The sequence below is a fragment of the Arachis hypogaea genome, chromosome 9 (genome assembly GCF_003086295.3).
Source record: "Arachis hypogaea cultivar Tifrunner chromosome 9, arahy.Tifrunner.gnm2.J5K5, whole genome shotgun sequence".
NCBI classification, from domain to species: domain Eukaryota; kingdom Viridiplantae; phylum Streptophyta; class Magnoliopsida; order Fabales; family Fabaceae; genus Arachis; species Arachis hypogaea.
This window is the reverse complement of record NC_092044.1, coordinates 84,339,849-84,355,181: the sequence shown is the minus strand read 5'-3', so window position 1 is coordinate 84,355,181 and position 15,333 is coordinate 84,339,849. Positions and strand designations below refer to the sequence as shown.

General features: G+C 35.5%; 1 protein-coding gene across 1 annotated transcript; it reads left to right on the top strand.

Annotated features, from left to right (window-relative positions):
- Positions 1-13,363: 13,363 nt before the first annotated feature.
- LOC112711135 (uncharacterized) lies at positions 13,364-14,679 on the top strand. Its single transcript, XM_025763708.3, has 2 exons — positions 13,364-13,507; positions 13,654-14,679. The coding sequence occupies exons 1-2, from the start codon at positions 13,451-13,453 to the stop codon at positions 14,293-14,295; spliced, it is 699 nt and encodes a 232-aa protein (XP_025619493.1). The 5' UTR covers positions 13,364-13,450; the 3' UTR covers positions 14,296-14,679.
- Positions 14,680-15,333: the final 654 nt, after the last annotated feature.

Below are 15,333 nucleotides of genomic sequence, written 5' to 3'. Positions count from 1 at the left end.
CTTATTATTCAAATCTAAAACTTATTTTAATCAAAACTTATTTCTAATCCAGTCAATCATGGCCTCCAGCCCAAACATAACCAAATCTTGGCCTCTGGCCCAAATCAAAATAATTCACCATCAAAACTCAATCTCAATAGAATCATTCACAAACACAATCAAATTCAAGGCAAACACATATACAGAACAGTTACCAGTTAAACATAATTCATCAAATAAGCAAATTAAAACACTAAGCACACCCAAACAAAGCACACAAATACAACATGATGCATGTCTATTCCTAACGCCGGTAATGAGCTCATTTGTCGGTTTCAATATGCACCCGACGCAATCCGACTCGCAAGTCAGATAAGGCATTCATGCGGCATAACCTCCGCAAGGTACCAAACCTTTGCAGGCATTGATTCTCCAGTTGAAGTATACCGAACATGACCTCTGCAAGTACTTGTAGGTGCTGATTCTCCAACTGAACCATGTGCCCCTTTCTTCTGGAAGTCATTCCGTATACACGGGCACCCCGCAAAATCATTCATACATAAAGCCCACGGCTTAACATTTTCACAACAGCATCTTAACCACTTATTTTTTGTCACCCTCTCGTGACCTTTTAATCATTTCATAAATCACGCGTGTGTTCTCTTTTCCCTTTCTTTCTTCTTCTTAACAAACCGAACTTAAATCATAACTTATACAAAACTTCTCCCCAAAAGATTGAATTTAAAACATTATACTTTTCTTAATAAATTGAATTGAAAACAAGACTCTTTCCGTAATAAATCAAAATCAAATAATATTCTTAAAATTAGATTTGCTTTTAAATAACGCTTTAAACAAAGTTTTAAAGTTTTATAAAAATTTCGGCAGCATTTCCTCTAAAACTAGGACTTTTCCCATCATTCAAGGGTCCCAACAAAAATATTTCTCAACCCTTTTTCAACCATTTCCAATGACTCAAACTAATTCCAAGATAAAAATCATCTTCCAAAACTCAATTCATAACCAACAATTTAGACCAATTTCAAATGTTAAAATCATTTTCAATTCTCAGAATCACTTCCGACAAATCAGCAAAGTCCATTCCTAATATCCCAAATCGTTTCAAATACCAATTCATTTTCAATATTCAATCAACTCCAAACCAAGAAAATTATTTTACATTGCATTTAATTAAACTAACTTTCCAACTCAATAATTAGAAACAATCACAATTCGATCATCATCATAACAACATTAAACCAACTACAACACCCAACTAAGCATCTTCAATCAATCAATAAACTATTCAAACTTACATTTACATTCATTCTAGGCAACTCAGTTCAATTCATAAAACTTGCAAATCATAAAAATATATTTTTCATATCTATATCGACTTAAAACAATTCTTAGTATTAAATTAAGTTTAAGAAATCGCCCCTACCTCAACTCGTCGAAACTCACAAAATCCAAACGCGTTAAAACCTCTTTTTCCTTGCGTCCTGCAATAGCCATAGCGTCTGACCATTTCCGAAGCAACAACAATGACTTTAAACACGTCATGCAAGTACCAACACTCAACCTTATGGCAAATAACACCACAAAATCCTCAGTAACATAAAACTAAACAGTGACTATAAGGGTTTCGAAAAAAAACAACTTAATTGGTCTAAAGAAATCAAGAACAGAGTTGCCGCAGCTCCGGTGACAACTTCTGAAGAGTAGAACAGTGACCGGGCTCCGGCAGAGGTGCTTATACCGAAGGTAGAGTCAACCACCACAGCGGCAGCGGTGGTGCAGCAACTCAGAATGGCAAGCAGCGGGGGTGGAGAAGCTCAATGGTGACAACACATGCAGATCGGCAAAGGTGGCATAGGCGCCCTTCCCTCTGTCGTGTTTTGCGCCTTCGGCGACAGCATGCATGGCGACGGGTTCCCCAAAGGCAACAGCGGTGGTAACTAGCGCAACTACTCTAGCTCGCGTCTTCTCCCTCTTCACGGTGGCGACGATGCAGAATCCTGGCTCCTTGGACGTTGGGGGCATGAACGGCAAGATGACATGACGGTGGTGGTGCGACGAATGGTGTCAACGGCGCAGCAAGGCACGAAGAACAGTGGCGGTGGTTTCCCTTTCCTCCAACGACACTATTCCTTGCCCTTCTCCCTTTCTCTTTCCCGAGCCCTCTCTTCCCTCTTCACCTCACTCTCTCAGATCTCATAATATATATAAATAATCAAAGACAACTACTAAGCCAATAAAGTTCATCAAAACCCTTCCACAATAGAAGCTTTCATCGTAATCATTGCAAGCACCAACATCTACACCAAATTTAGTGAGCGTGTGCGCAACTGGATGGAGTACTCCTATATTTACAAATAATAATGATGATGATGATTAAATCAATGGTGCAAGAAGGCTATTTACGAAGCCTATTTCAAAAGCTACACATAATGTCTATATAGCTAAGAGATCCAAAGGTTTAGAATTAGGATAAGTAGAGGTGAGACGGTGGGATAAAAGGATTAGGGTTAAAGTAGTTTCGGAAATTTTAATAAAATTAAGGGTTTAGAATATTAATTGAAAATCAAATTTAATTTTTTAAAATTATATTAAAAATAATATTTAATTATCAATTTGCTAATTGGCTTTCCATCAAGTATTTTAATTCAAAATTAGAAATAATATAATTAATTTTCTTTGTCTATAAAAATTAAAATATTAAATTCTAAAATCTCCATTATTTAAACTATGTCACATAAAATTCTTATTCTTTTATAACTATTAAGCCCTATAGTTTAAATATAAAAAAATTATCCAATAATTGAAAATAAAGTAAAATTTCTATTTTAATTATTAAAACATGATTTAGTTACTTTTAATAAAATAGTTTATGAAAATAAAATCTTTAATGAATAATAAATTGAAATTAGCTCGTAATAAGATTTCTCAAAATTTCTAGGTCTTACATCCTACACACCTTAGAAAAATTTTTGCCCTCGAAAATTTTTATAATAATAAAGGTTCAAACATAAATTAAAGAAAACAGAATCCATAAAGAAAAGTATAGGTATTGTTAAGGATGAATATTCGAAAATATTCAAGTAAGCAATTAGAATCCCAAGCAAGCAAAGGGACACAAGAACGATAAGGTATGGTTGGAAAACATTCAAAACAAAGAAGTCTGTTAGCATTGGCACAGATAAGATTATACGTCGAAGCAAAACTAACTTCATAACCCCTAACGCTCCCAAACCCCGTAAGTCGTATCATCTATTATTTCTATTTTGTCTATGATAACCTGTTAGTGTTCCCATGCACGTAAATCATAAGTATTAAGTTGGCCAGACCTAATACCATGAGGTATGCAATGATAAACTAACAACTCTAATCATCAGACAGTCATGCATATAAATCATAAACTCTTGTTATCAGAACAAGTCATAAAGCATGACATACACTCAGAATATGCAACTGAAACATAGTCAGTCCATTCCTCAGGCTCTACAGGAAAGACTGCTCTTATACCATAATGTAACACCCTCACAATCAGAATGTCACGCTTTCGGTTGCGCCACTCTGATGGCAAGAGGTATTATGATGACTTCATGTACTTAATAATAAAATATGAGCATTTTACTCGAAACCGTGTCGCTATTTTATTTTTAAAACCAGAAAAAAACACTTTTACAAAAAAATAAACAAGCATATACACAAACAAAACTTCTTACTCGAGTAACTTATACATATTAGATACATACAAATCATACAACTCCTATCCCTCTTACAAAAAATTATAATATTAATGGCGAGGGAAAAAATAATAATGACTAAACTAATACATCCATATCGTATAAGTTAAACTCAAAAAAACTCTTCATAAGCGTCTTCATCCGTTTCCTGAAAAGAAAGTCTGTAGGAGAGTGAGAACATCGTCCTTGAAAGGGTTCTCGATAGAGGATTTTTAAGAATTTTCGTTAGAAGATATTGTAATTAAAACTATTTTCAAAACATAGTGATTATAAACTTATTATTCAAATCTAAAATTCGTATTTCTCTTACAAATATTCCATGTAAAATAACGTTTTAATCAAAACTTATCTCTAATCCAGTCAATCATGGCCTCCGGCCCAAAGATAACCGAATCTTGGCCTCTGGCCCAAATCAAAACAATTCACCATCAAAACTCAATCTCAATAGAATCATTCACAAACATAATCAAATTCAAGACAAACACATATACAGAACAGTTACCAGTTAAACAGAATTCATCAAATAAGTAAACTAAAACTCTTAAGCGCACCCAAACAAAGCACACAAATGCAACATGATGCATGTCTATTCCTAACGCAGGTTATGAGCTCCTTTGTCGGTTTCGACCTGCACCCGACGCAATCCGACTCGCGAGTCAGATAAGGTATTCCTGCGGCATAACCTCTGCAAGGTCCCAAACCTTTGTAGGCACTGATTCTCCAACTGAAGTATACCAAACATGACCTCTGCAAGTACTTGCAGGCGCTGATTCTCCTGCTGAAGCATGTGCCCCTTTCTCCTGGAAGCCATTCCATATACACGGGCAGCCCCACAAAATCATTCACACATAAAGCCCATGGCTTAACATTTTCACATTAACATCTTAACCACTTACTTTACATTACCCTCTCGTGACCTTTTAATCATTTTATAAATTACACGTGAGTTCTCTTTTCCCTTTCTTTCTTCTTCTTAACAAACCCAACATAAATCATAACTTATACAAAACTTCTCCTCAAAAGATTGAATTTAAAATATTATACTTTCTTAATAAATCGAATTGAAAACAAGACTTTTTCCGTAATAAATCGAAATCAAATAATATTCTTAATCAGATTTGCTTTCAAATAACGCTTTAAACAAAATTTTAAAGTTTTATAAAAAATTCGGCAGCATTTTCTCTAACACTGGGACTTTTGCCACCCTTCATGGGTCCTAACCAAAATATTTCTCAACCCTTTTTCAACCATTTCCAATGACTCAGACTAATTCCAAGATCAAAAATCATCTTCCAAAACTCAATTCATAACCAACAATTCAGACCAATTTCAAGTGTTAAAATCATTTTCAATTCTCAAAATCACTTTCAACAAATCAGCAAAGTCCATTCCTAATATCCCAAATCATTTCAAATACCAATTCATTTTCAATATTCAATCAACCCCAAACCAAGAAAATCATTTTACATTGCATTTAATCAAAGCAACTTTCCAACTCAATAATTAGAAACAATCGCAATTCGATCATCATTATAACAACCTTAAACCAACTACAACACCCAACTAAGCATCTTCAATCAATCAGTAAACTATTCAAACTAGCATTTACATTCATCCTAGGCAACTCTGTTCAATTCATAAAACTTGCAAATCATAAAAATATATTTTTCATATCTATATCGACTTAAAATCATTGTTAATATTAAATCAAGTTTAAGAAATCACCCCTACCTCAACTCGTCGAAACTCACAAATTTCAAATGCGTTAAAACCCCTTTTTCCTTGCGTCCTGCAATAGCCACAGCGTCCAACCATTTCCGAAGCAACAACAGCAACTTTAAACATGACATGCAAGCACCAACACTCAACCTTATGGAAAATAACGCCGCAAAATCCTCAGTAACATATAACTAAACAGCGACTATATGAGTTTTGAAGGAAAACAACTAATTGCTCTAAAGAAATCAAGAGCAGAGTAGCCACAGCTTCGGTGACGACTTCTGAAGAGTAGAACGGCAACTGAGCTCCGGCAGAGGTGCTTATACCAAAGGCAGAGGCAACCACCACAGCGGCAGCGGTGGTGTAGCAACTCAAAACGGCAAGTACCAGCGGTGGAGCAGCTCAACGGTGACAACACATGTAGATCGGCGACAATGGCACAGGCTTCCTTCCCTCTATCGCGTTCTACCTCTCTGACGACATCATGCATGGCGACGGCTTTCCCAAAGGCAACAGTGGCGGTGACTAGCACAGCTCCTCTAGCTCGCGTCTTCTCCCTCTTCGTGGTGACAACGACGTGGACTCCTGGCTCCCTGGACATTGGCGGGCATGAACGGCGAGGTGACGTGATGATGGCGGTGCGACAAACGGTGGCAACGGTGACAAACAATGGCGGCAGTTTCCCTTTCCTCTTACGATACTATTCCTTCCTCTTCTCCCTTTCTCTTTCCCGAGCCCTCCCTTTCCTCTTCTACTCACTCTCTCAGATCTCATAATATATATAAATAATCAAAAACAACTTCTAAGCCAATCAAGTTTATCAAAACCCTTCCACAATAGAAGCTTTCATCATCATCATTGCAAGCACCAACATCAACACCAAATTGAGTGCGTGTGTGCGCGACTGGATGGAGTACTCCTATATTTACAAAAACATAATAATAATAATAATAATAATAATAATAATAATAATAATAATAATAATAATAATAATTAAATCAATGGTGCAAGAATGCTATTAACGAACCCTATTTCAAAAGCTACACATAATGTCTATATAGCTAAGAGATCTGAGGGTTTAGAATTAGGTTAAGTGGTGGTGAGACAGTGGGATAAAAGGGTTAGATTTAAAGTAGTTTAAGAAAATTTAATAAAATTAGGGGTATAGAATATTAATTTAATCTTTTAAAATTATATTAAAAATATTATTTAATTATTAATTTGCTAATTGGCTTTCCATCAAGTATTTTAATTTAAAATTAGAAATAATATAATTAATTTTTCTTGTCTATAACAATTAAAATATTAAATTCTAAAATCTCATTTATTTAAACTATGTCACATAAAATTCTTATTCTTTTATAACTATTAAGCTCTATAGTTTAAATATGAAAAAATTATCCAATAATTGAAAAATAAAGTAAAATTTCTATTTTAATTATTAAAACATGATTTACTTATTTTTAATAAAATAATTTATGAAAATAAAATAGTTAATGAATAAATAACTTGAAATTATGCGTTCATCATGTAATTATTTGTCTTTATGCTTTTTTGGCACAAAAATTTTATTACAGAGCAAAAAAATTTAGAACAAATCAATTTTTACACACAACGCAAAAAGTTTTACACGTAGCACATAAACTTATGGATATAGCACAAAACGTTTTGCATATGGTTCAAAAATTTAGTGATATAGCACAAAAAATTTTGTGTTGTGCAACAATTTTTTCTACTGTGCAAAAAAATTCTGTACTATGCATTAAAATTTTTGTGCTTAGTATCTTTTCTGAATATATATTAGAGAAGGAGCAGAAGAAGAAGACCATGATGATGATGATAATGAAGGAAGATGAGGACGAGGAAGAACAAGAGATGACGTTGACGGTGGCGACATCAATGATGACGACAATAACGAAGATAGCAACGAATACATTGAAGCACGCAAAAGGAGAAAGAGCAATAGCACGTACGAACATACGAAGAAGAATTTTCAACCGCGTGATGACTTGGTTAGAAACTTGGTTAAAAAAATACCTGGACGCCTAATTTTATTGTGGAATATATACGAATTTTGAATATTTAAACCTCTAGGTAGAATACAAGCATGTTTAGTTAAAATTAAATTGTAGTAACTATCCTGTATGTACGAAAAGAATTGAGAAGAGATTTAAGATAGCTTTGTTATGTTGTAACCTGAAGTTATTAAGATGGGACCTCCTGATGTAGTCTGGGTAATGCGGCTGTTGTAAAGAACGGGGATGGTACCTGCAAAATCACTCCGACGACCAAGTCAGTATGGGCAGTGACGTAGAGGGTATTAGAATCTTTCAGTTTTCTGGGTTTTGGGAGGATTCCTTTGTCCGTGATCTATTGGTACACTTCCACGATGGGTACCGTTAGAGGCATGTAGTTCATGAACTTCCCCACCTGCAGGATCTTGGACAGTTTGTTTGCCTATTCCTTCTAGCCCTCTTTGGCAGAAGGAAGGTTTTTCAGTTGATGGGGAGGCTGGTTGGTGGGTTTGCCGCTTGTTGGCTGCTACCACTATGCTAACCTCCTCGTCATTAATGTATTCCCTTGTCACATTTTGTATTTTCTGCATCGTCCACACAGGTTTAGTGGTTAAATGTTTTTAGAAGTCCTCATTTACCCGATTTTTGATCAATCACAAATTGGCTACCGAGTTTGTTAGACCATCCATCTCTAAATAATCGCTCTTGAAACAATCCAAGTACTTCAAGGTGGACTCGTCGCTTTGCAAGATTACTCCTAAGAGATTTATTGGGTGTTTTGTCTTTGTTATTCGAGCGGTAAACTGGGCCAAGAATTTCTATCCTATGTCTGACAAGGTCGAAATGGACCCATGAGGAAGGAAATTGAACCACTATATTGCCGATCCAGCTAAGGTTATAGGGAATGCGAGACACCTTACAGGATCTGCTACTTTCTTAAGTTTCATCCTTGCTTTGAAGGCAGTAATGTTCTCTTATGGATGCTTTGTGCTATCACATCTTATGTCCGTGGGTTTGTCAAAGTTTTTGGCAAACAAACACTAAGGACCCTAGCATCAAAAGGAGTAGCGCCCATTACCACTGGCTCTTCTCATCTCTTGGCCTCTCCCGGTTAGCAACCTATGGTTTTCTTGGTAGGTGTGATCGTACCAATCGTCTCAGTCATCATGCTTTCTCCGTATTCCTGACATCGTGGTTGGGGATTGGTTATGCGTGCCAACTTGCCTCTGTTTTGTTGTAGAATGGGCTTTGTGGCTTGTTTTAGGTCTGTAACGATCTTGGGCTGCCATTTCTCTTTTGATTTTTGGACTCGATGCCTAAGTTCCTGCATAATTCGGACACTATCGCTACTAGTCTCCTAAATGGATGCCTTTCTGGTGAGTGCCAGGCACCACTGGGACTCTAATGTCAACTTCGGGAAGACGCAACATTTACCACACTTCTCATGCGACCGTCGTCAGCGGCATTGTGGCCTCTAGGATGGTCATTGTTTCCCTCCCCCTTAGGTTCACGGGGGTCGTGTTGGGGATCATTTATCATCGGCTATAGTTAGGTGGTCTCCGCAGCTGGTGCAAAATGTTATGTTGTTACCCGAAGTTATTAAGATGTGACCTTCCGATGAAGTTCGAGGAATGCGGATGTCGTTAAGAAAGTGATAGATATGGTACCTGCAAAATCACTATGCAGCCCAAGTCAGTATGGGTAGTGAGGTGGAGGGTATTAGGGTAAGGTTGGTACCTCTGGGAAGGTTGGTTCCTCCCTATATATTGGTGTCATTTTATAGGTCCCTCTTCTCCAGGGATTGCATGGGTGTCCCACTCTCTAGATTCTCGCATGTTCTATAATCGTCATTCTCTGGAAGCATTTAGTATGGAGATCACTAACTCTGTCACATGACCAAGAGACCAGGTGAAGGATATTGGCCAGATCTTACATAACGGGCTAATTCCAAACAAGCACCAATCCACTTTTTTCCGTAACAACTCAATTTTTATGAATGATAAATGTAAAATCTCTTTAAAATTAAAATTCTACTATGTAAATACAGACTTCCATGCTCATAACCTCCTCTTATCAGGGAAGGTAATATCAGGGAGTGAAGACAAGGGACGGTCTCTCAATTTCCATCCCATAAAGCTTGAAATTTCATTCTATTTTCACATGGATATACCACGAAAATTATTCTATTAAATAAATTGAACAAAATTTAGTATAAATAATATAAAATTATGTCAATGTTTCTAATTATCTCACATAATAACATATTACAAAGTACAAATTTAGTATAATATTTAGGTTCCAAAATTTAAATAAACTACACAAATACGGTTCTTATATGGCTCAGATAGAGTCTTGCGCATTGCACCACACCACATTAGGTACACTAGCACAAAACTAATAGACTCATGCCCATTCTCCCTACTTTGTAGGGTTACAACCTCTAGTCTTTCTATGTATAATGCCTAACACATAAAAGAATTATATGTTATGACAAGTCACTATTATTTAAAAAAAATTATGTTATGCAATAAAAGCAGGTTTCCATTAAGTTCTCATACAGCTTGTCCATAAATAACTCCTTATTTTTCTTCGGTATATGGGTGTACTTCAAGACTTCGGATTCAAGAGGCACGTGGTTCAATGACTTTGCTTGCAGATAATAAATAAACATGTTAAAACAAGTGACAGTTAATTTTAAAATACAAAATCAAATCAACTTAAAACTTAAGTAAGTAAATTAATTATTATACCATTCTCTTCTTGGTCTTCACAATAGTGGTTGAACCCCTACAGTACAAAAAGGCACTCTTGACGGCTGTCCTATTTTTCCAATTTGTTGTTTGGAGATTCTTGAAGCTGGCATAATTGTCCCAATATCCACGTAGCTCTCGCATCAACTGGGGTCACACTCACTAACTATCCTCCTCCTTATTGTTACAGACATTGATAAGCATCTATTGAAGATGTCAATCAATGCAATAGTCAAACATCTTCCTTACGAATGAATTGTGGGTGGGGTCCCATCTTCCTTATGATGGTCTGCTTGATGTCCTCCTCTAGAGGATTAGTAACTGATGCATATGATGAATCAGTCTGTGAGGTATGCATCGATCTGTAAATGTAGTAGAGATACACTAGTCAAAGTAAGACCCAGTTAGAGTGGGTTAGGGATCATCAAGAACGTTTGTTGTGAAGTAGGAAATGATGATGTCCCAAACATCATTGAGGTCGAGAAAAACAGAGTACTGCTAGGTCTAGGTATGATAATCACTCTGCCTCTACTCCAACTACAACCCCAACTCTTAGAACCAATACCTCATCCTACCATGTTTACCTAGAAGAGACAAGGGAACAATTATAAACAATATAATTAGCACAATATAAACTATGTTAGTTTGACATATAATATAAGACACAATGTAAACTAAGTTTATCCTAATCCGAAAGATTAAGCTTCTTTTATTATTCTCGAAGCTAACATCTTCATCATCAAATTCATCTTCTTCCTCATCATCCTCTTCAACCTCTTCTTCCATTGGTGACATTTCATTCTCTCCCCAAAGATCAATGATTTTGTCATCCATAAGAAGTGAATTAAGGGTGGTCGAAGCACCAATTTCAACAACTATCTTTAAAGGATTTGAGTCATTAATTTGGTAGAGCTCTTGAACTTATACCACATTGCATTCGATGCGACCCCTTAGTTTAATATAAACTACAACTATCCAATTTGACTTACAACTTTAAAATCACGCAAATAGTACACTTGTGTGTATTTTGGAATAAGATAAAAAGTTCATAATATCTCTGTTCATGCATTTCTTATAGTTATTTTTAGAATAGAGATCTCTATAAAGTGGTTAATATAATTTCGTCTACACTATAAAATTCCTATAAGGATCTTTATTTCCATTCTCATCCTCAAAAAGATTTTTATGCTCACGTGTGCTTCCATCTTCAAATATCTCATAGAAATCATGTTCACAAATTCTTTTGTCATTCCTACTCCAAAAGGACAAAAAAATAACTTATTTATGTTATCACACTTTTGCTTAGATATTTTGTGTATTGAATTTTTATTTTTTAAAACTCAAGGATCTTTTAATTAAGAAAAGAAGGAAAAAATTCCATTCAGAATGTTGAAGGTTTTGCTCAATTTTTTTGTTATTAATCTTTCTCTTGTTTCAGTACCATCGTCATTCTCATCCCTAACAAATGCCAACAAGGATTTAAATTCTGATAAACAAATTGCTTCCATTCAAGATAAGTATTACAAAAGAATTCAAGAGAAAAGGACAAATAGGTCATTGACATTTTATTTTGTAGACATTTTTCTTTCTGACCATTTGAAAATACTTTTAAGTTCCTGACCTCTTTAAAAGTTGGATATATGTATCCCTTCGTTCATATGCTTCCTTCAGACCCAATGAAAATATCTTATGTGACTTCCGTTGTGCTGACCAGGCTGTTGCAAATGCACACAGTGAGAGAAAAGTTTTTAAGATGGACAAATTAGTCTCCCTTCAACCAGCTCAGACTCAAGTTGTCCCATATCCACCTTGTTATCTTCCACCTTAGCCTTCACATCATCAGATCCATTACCTAAATAGCTCCCTGATGAAGATGACCATGATTCCTTTAATAGCACCCATTTCCGAATAAACTTCTGGTGAGGGAACAACTTATCCTTAAGCTCTTCAGTTTTCAACCCTTTATTCAAGATGTTTCCTTCACCCAATCTCTTAGATTTATCATTCACAGATTCCTTTCTACAAATGTTTTCAACATTTCCATTACTACAACTACCCATTTTACCAAAATCAGCACCAATAACATGAACTATAGCCTTCTGCCTCTGGGGACTAAAGAAGTGGATCTCTAGATAACGAAATCTCTTGATGCAACAGTAGAAACAATGATTGCTGCCTTGTTGGCACGTGGCACAACTCGAATCACGGGCTTCCTGGATCCATGAGACGTGGATTAGCGGAGTTGGTGGTGGTTTTCTTTCTTGGCGGAAGAACAAAACTTTACAGAGGTAGAAGAAGAGAGCTTGATAGTAGCTGAGGCATCGTGGGAAGGGGTCTTGTGAGAGGTGAAAAGCGGCGGGGTTACTGACCTAGATTAGCGATCGAGGGTGGCGGCGGTGGAATCTCTACAGTCACAATATTTGATTCGCGTGAGTGGACACGAAAATGAAAATGAGATTCAGTAATTAGAGTTTTTAGTGTGATTTAGAAAGAATGAGTAAAACTTGAAACAAATGATGTGGAAGAAGGAAGTGGAGAGAAGATTTGGGGGTATGGACGTTATTTTGAAGAAAGAGGATTAATTTTTCACTTTTTAAAAAGTCTCCCTCCATATGCGCATTTGTAATGGCCACGTGAGCACAACGGGAGCTATGATAGACATTTTCATTAGGTCTAATAGATTCCTATGAACGAAATGATACATATATCCAACTTTTAAAAGAGTTAAAGACTTAAAAGTATTTTCAAACGGTCAAGAACAAAAATATTCACAAAATAAAAATTTGGGAAGTATTTATCATTATTTTAAAATTTAAAAAAGTAGATAAAATAGATAATAGACAGAGAGTATAAAATAAAAAAAATTAATAAAATTATATAAAAAGTAATCGAAAAAGACTTATGTATAGTCTTCCTATAAATATAATATATTATAAAATTTAATAATATTATTTGATCTATTTAGTCAATTCCACCTAGTAAAAGATGCTTTATTGTTATTCACTTAATTGTTATTGTTATTGTTATTGTTGTAGTCACATAGGCTTTATCTATTTCCGTAGCTAGTTGGTTTATCCCATGACCCACCGTAGGTCCCCCAAGATCCCTTGGTTGCTCATATTCCTATATTGTATATAAATAACCATAACCAAAGGCCAATCGACCTATCATTCACATCTGCAGTCTCGCAATCAACATTCTCTCTTTCATCCAAAAACAAGCTATAAATTGAACAGCTATGGCTTGTTGGTCTGCAGAAAATGCCACTAAGGCCTATCTCAGCACTTTAAAAATGGTTAGTATTACTACAAAACCATCTTAATTAGACATACATCTCAATCTTAATTATCACCATAAACTTCTTAATTAGTCTCTTTTTTTTCGAACATAAAAAACTAAAAATATTTTTCAAATGTATTTTGTGTGATGTTTTCTCTTCAGGGTCAAAAGGCGAAGGAACCAGACGTGGCTGAGTTCATATCAGCACTAGCAGCAGGAAACAACGCACAAACAATGGTCGTTGCCTGCGCCGGCGCAGCCGGATCCACCGCACTAGCCTTGGTGGCCGCTGCAAACCAAACCGGCGGCCAAGTTATCTGCATTGTAAACAGCCATCAAAATCTAAAAGCCTCCAAAACCGCATTGGGTACCGCGGCACAACGAGTCGAATTCATGGTTGGAGAAGCACAAGAACTAATGGTAAACCACACTTTTGATTCAGCTGATTTTCTGCTTATAGATTGCAACCTTGATAGCCACGAAGAAATCCTCAAGAAAGTGCATGGAAATAATAACAATGGAACAGTAGTTGTTGTTGGATACAATGCATTTAGTTGCAACGGGTCTTCTTGGTTTGGTTCAAGGACTACTCAATTGCTTCCAATTGGTGAAGGACTTTTGGTAACTAAATTTGGAATTGGATCCAATGTGATTAATAGTCCTAAGTATGGTGGAGGAAACAGAGTAATGAGCAGGGCTAACAGTAACAAGAGCCGTTGGGTTGTTAAGGTTGATAAATGCACAGGGGAGGAACATGTTTTCAGGGTCAGATTTCCACCACAAGGAAAAGTCATTCATGCTTAAACAAAGAAAAAAAAAAAACAAAAAACATGCTTTGTGTTTTAATTTGGTTTTTTTATTTTGGACACACAAAAATGGAGTGCTGAATTCTTTTTGCTTCTTGTTGAGAGACACAACTCATCATCACAAGAAGTTATTGGCCCTATTTCAAGATGTATATAGAAAATCATATCATATTATCATGACATTGTTATGTGATCTTTATTTTTATTTTTTATTATTTTTACATGTGGCATATAGAACAAGTGTAGATTCTTGGTCACATAAAGTTTGCCCTTGTTGCACTTTATATTACATGGAAATTAAACATAATAATCATATACTTTGCCCAACGTTTCCTTCAGAAATTTGAAGTCACGAAGGCATAGTGATGAATTGAGAAGAAAAGATTGTCTCATCTTCCTGAAACTGTCTGGCTTTAAATATATGCCACATTAACAAAGCACTTGAACATTATTATCCAGAACAATAATATAATTAAGATCTTATGATTAAGAAGAACGAGTGCAAAGTCGTCATCTCATAACACATCAACATAAGACTTTAACCAATGAATTAAGCAAGTAATTATTACAGTGAATAAATCGTCACATCTTAACCCAAAATCTTAATAAATCTGATCAGTCATTTTCTATTGATGTGGACTTTCAATTGTATCCCTCAAACTTAATATCTAAATACACTTTCATGTTCCATTATGTAAAATTCTTGCTTGAACGGCATTCTTTTCTTTTCCTAAGCTGAAAAACCGTTTTCCTAAGTCAAATCTACAATCACAATTACTATGTTTCCAATCCCCTTCCTTGTATTACCACTAAGACATACTAGGCCCACATGATGGTCACAACTAGGTTAGAACTGAGTCAAATCATCAACTTATTAAATGAATCGAGTATGAATTTCAATAAATTCTACTTATTAGATCATGAGTTATATATATATATATATATATATATATATACTTTTAATTTATAAAAGAAAAATTATAACTTCACTTACACATATAATTTATAATTCATATTTATTAAATATATGAGTATG

Bases quoted from the DNA above. Each gene is read 5' to 3' on its own strand.
- LOC112711135 (XM_025763708.3), top strand. From the start codon at position 13,451: ATGGCTTGTTGGTCTGCAGAAAATGCCACTAAGGCCTATCTCAGCACT. The intron at 13,508-13,653 runs GTTAGTATTACT...TTTTCTCTTCAG, and splicing joins ATCTCAGCACTTTAAAAATG to GGTCAAAAGGCGAAGGAACC.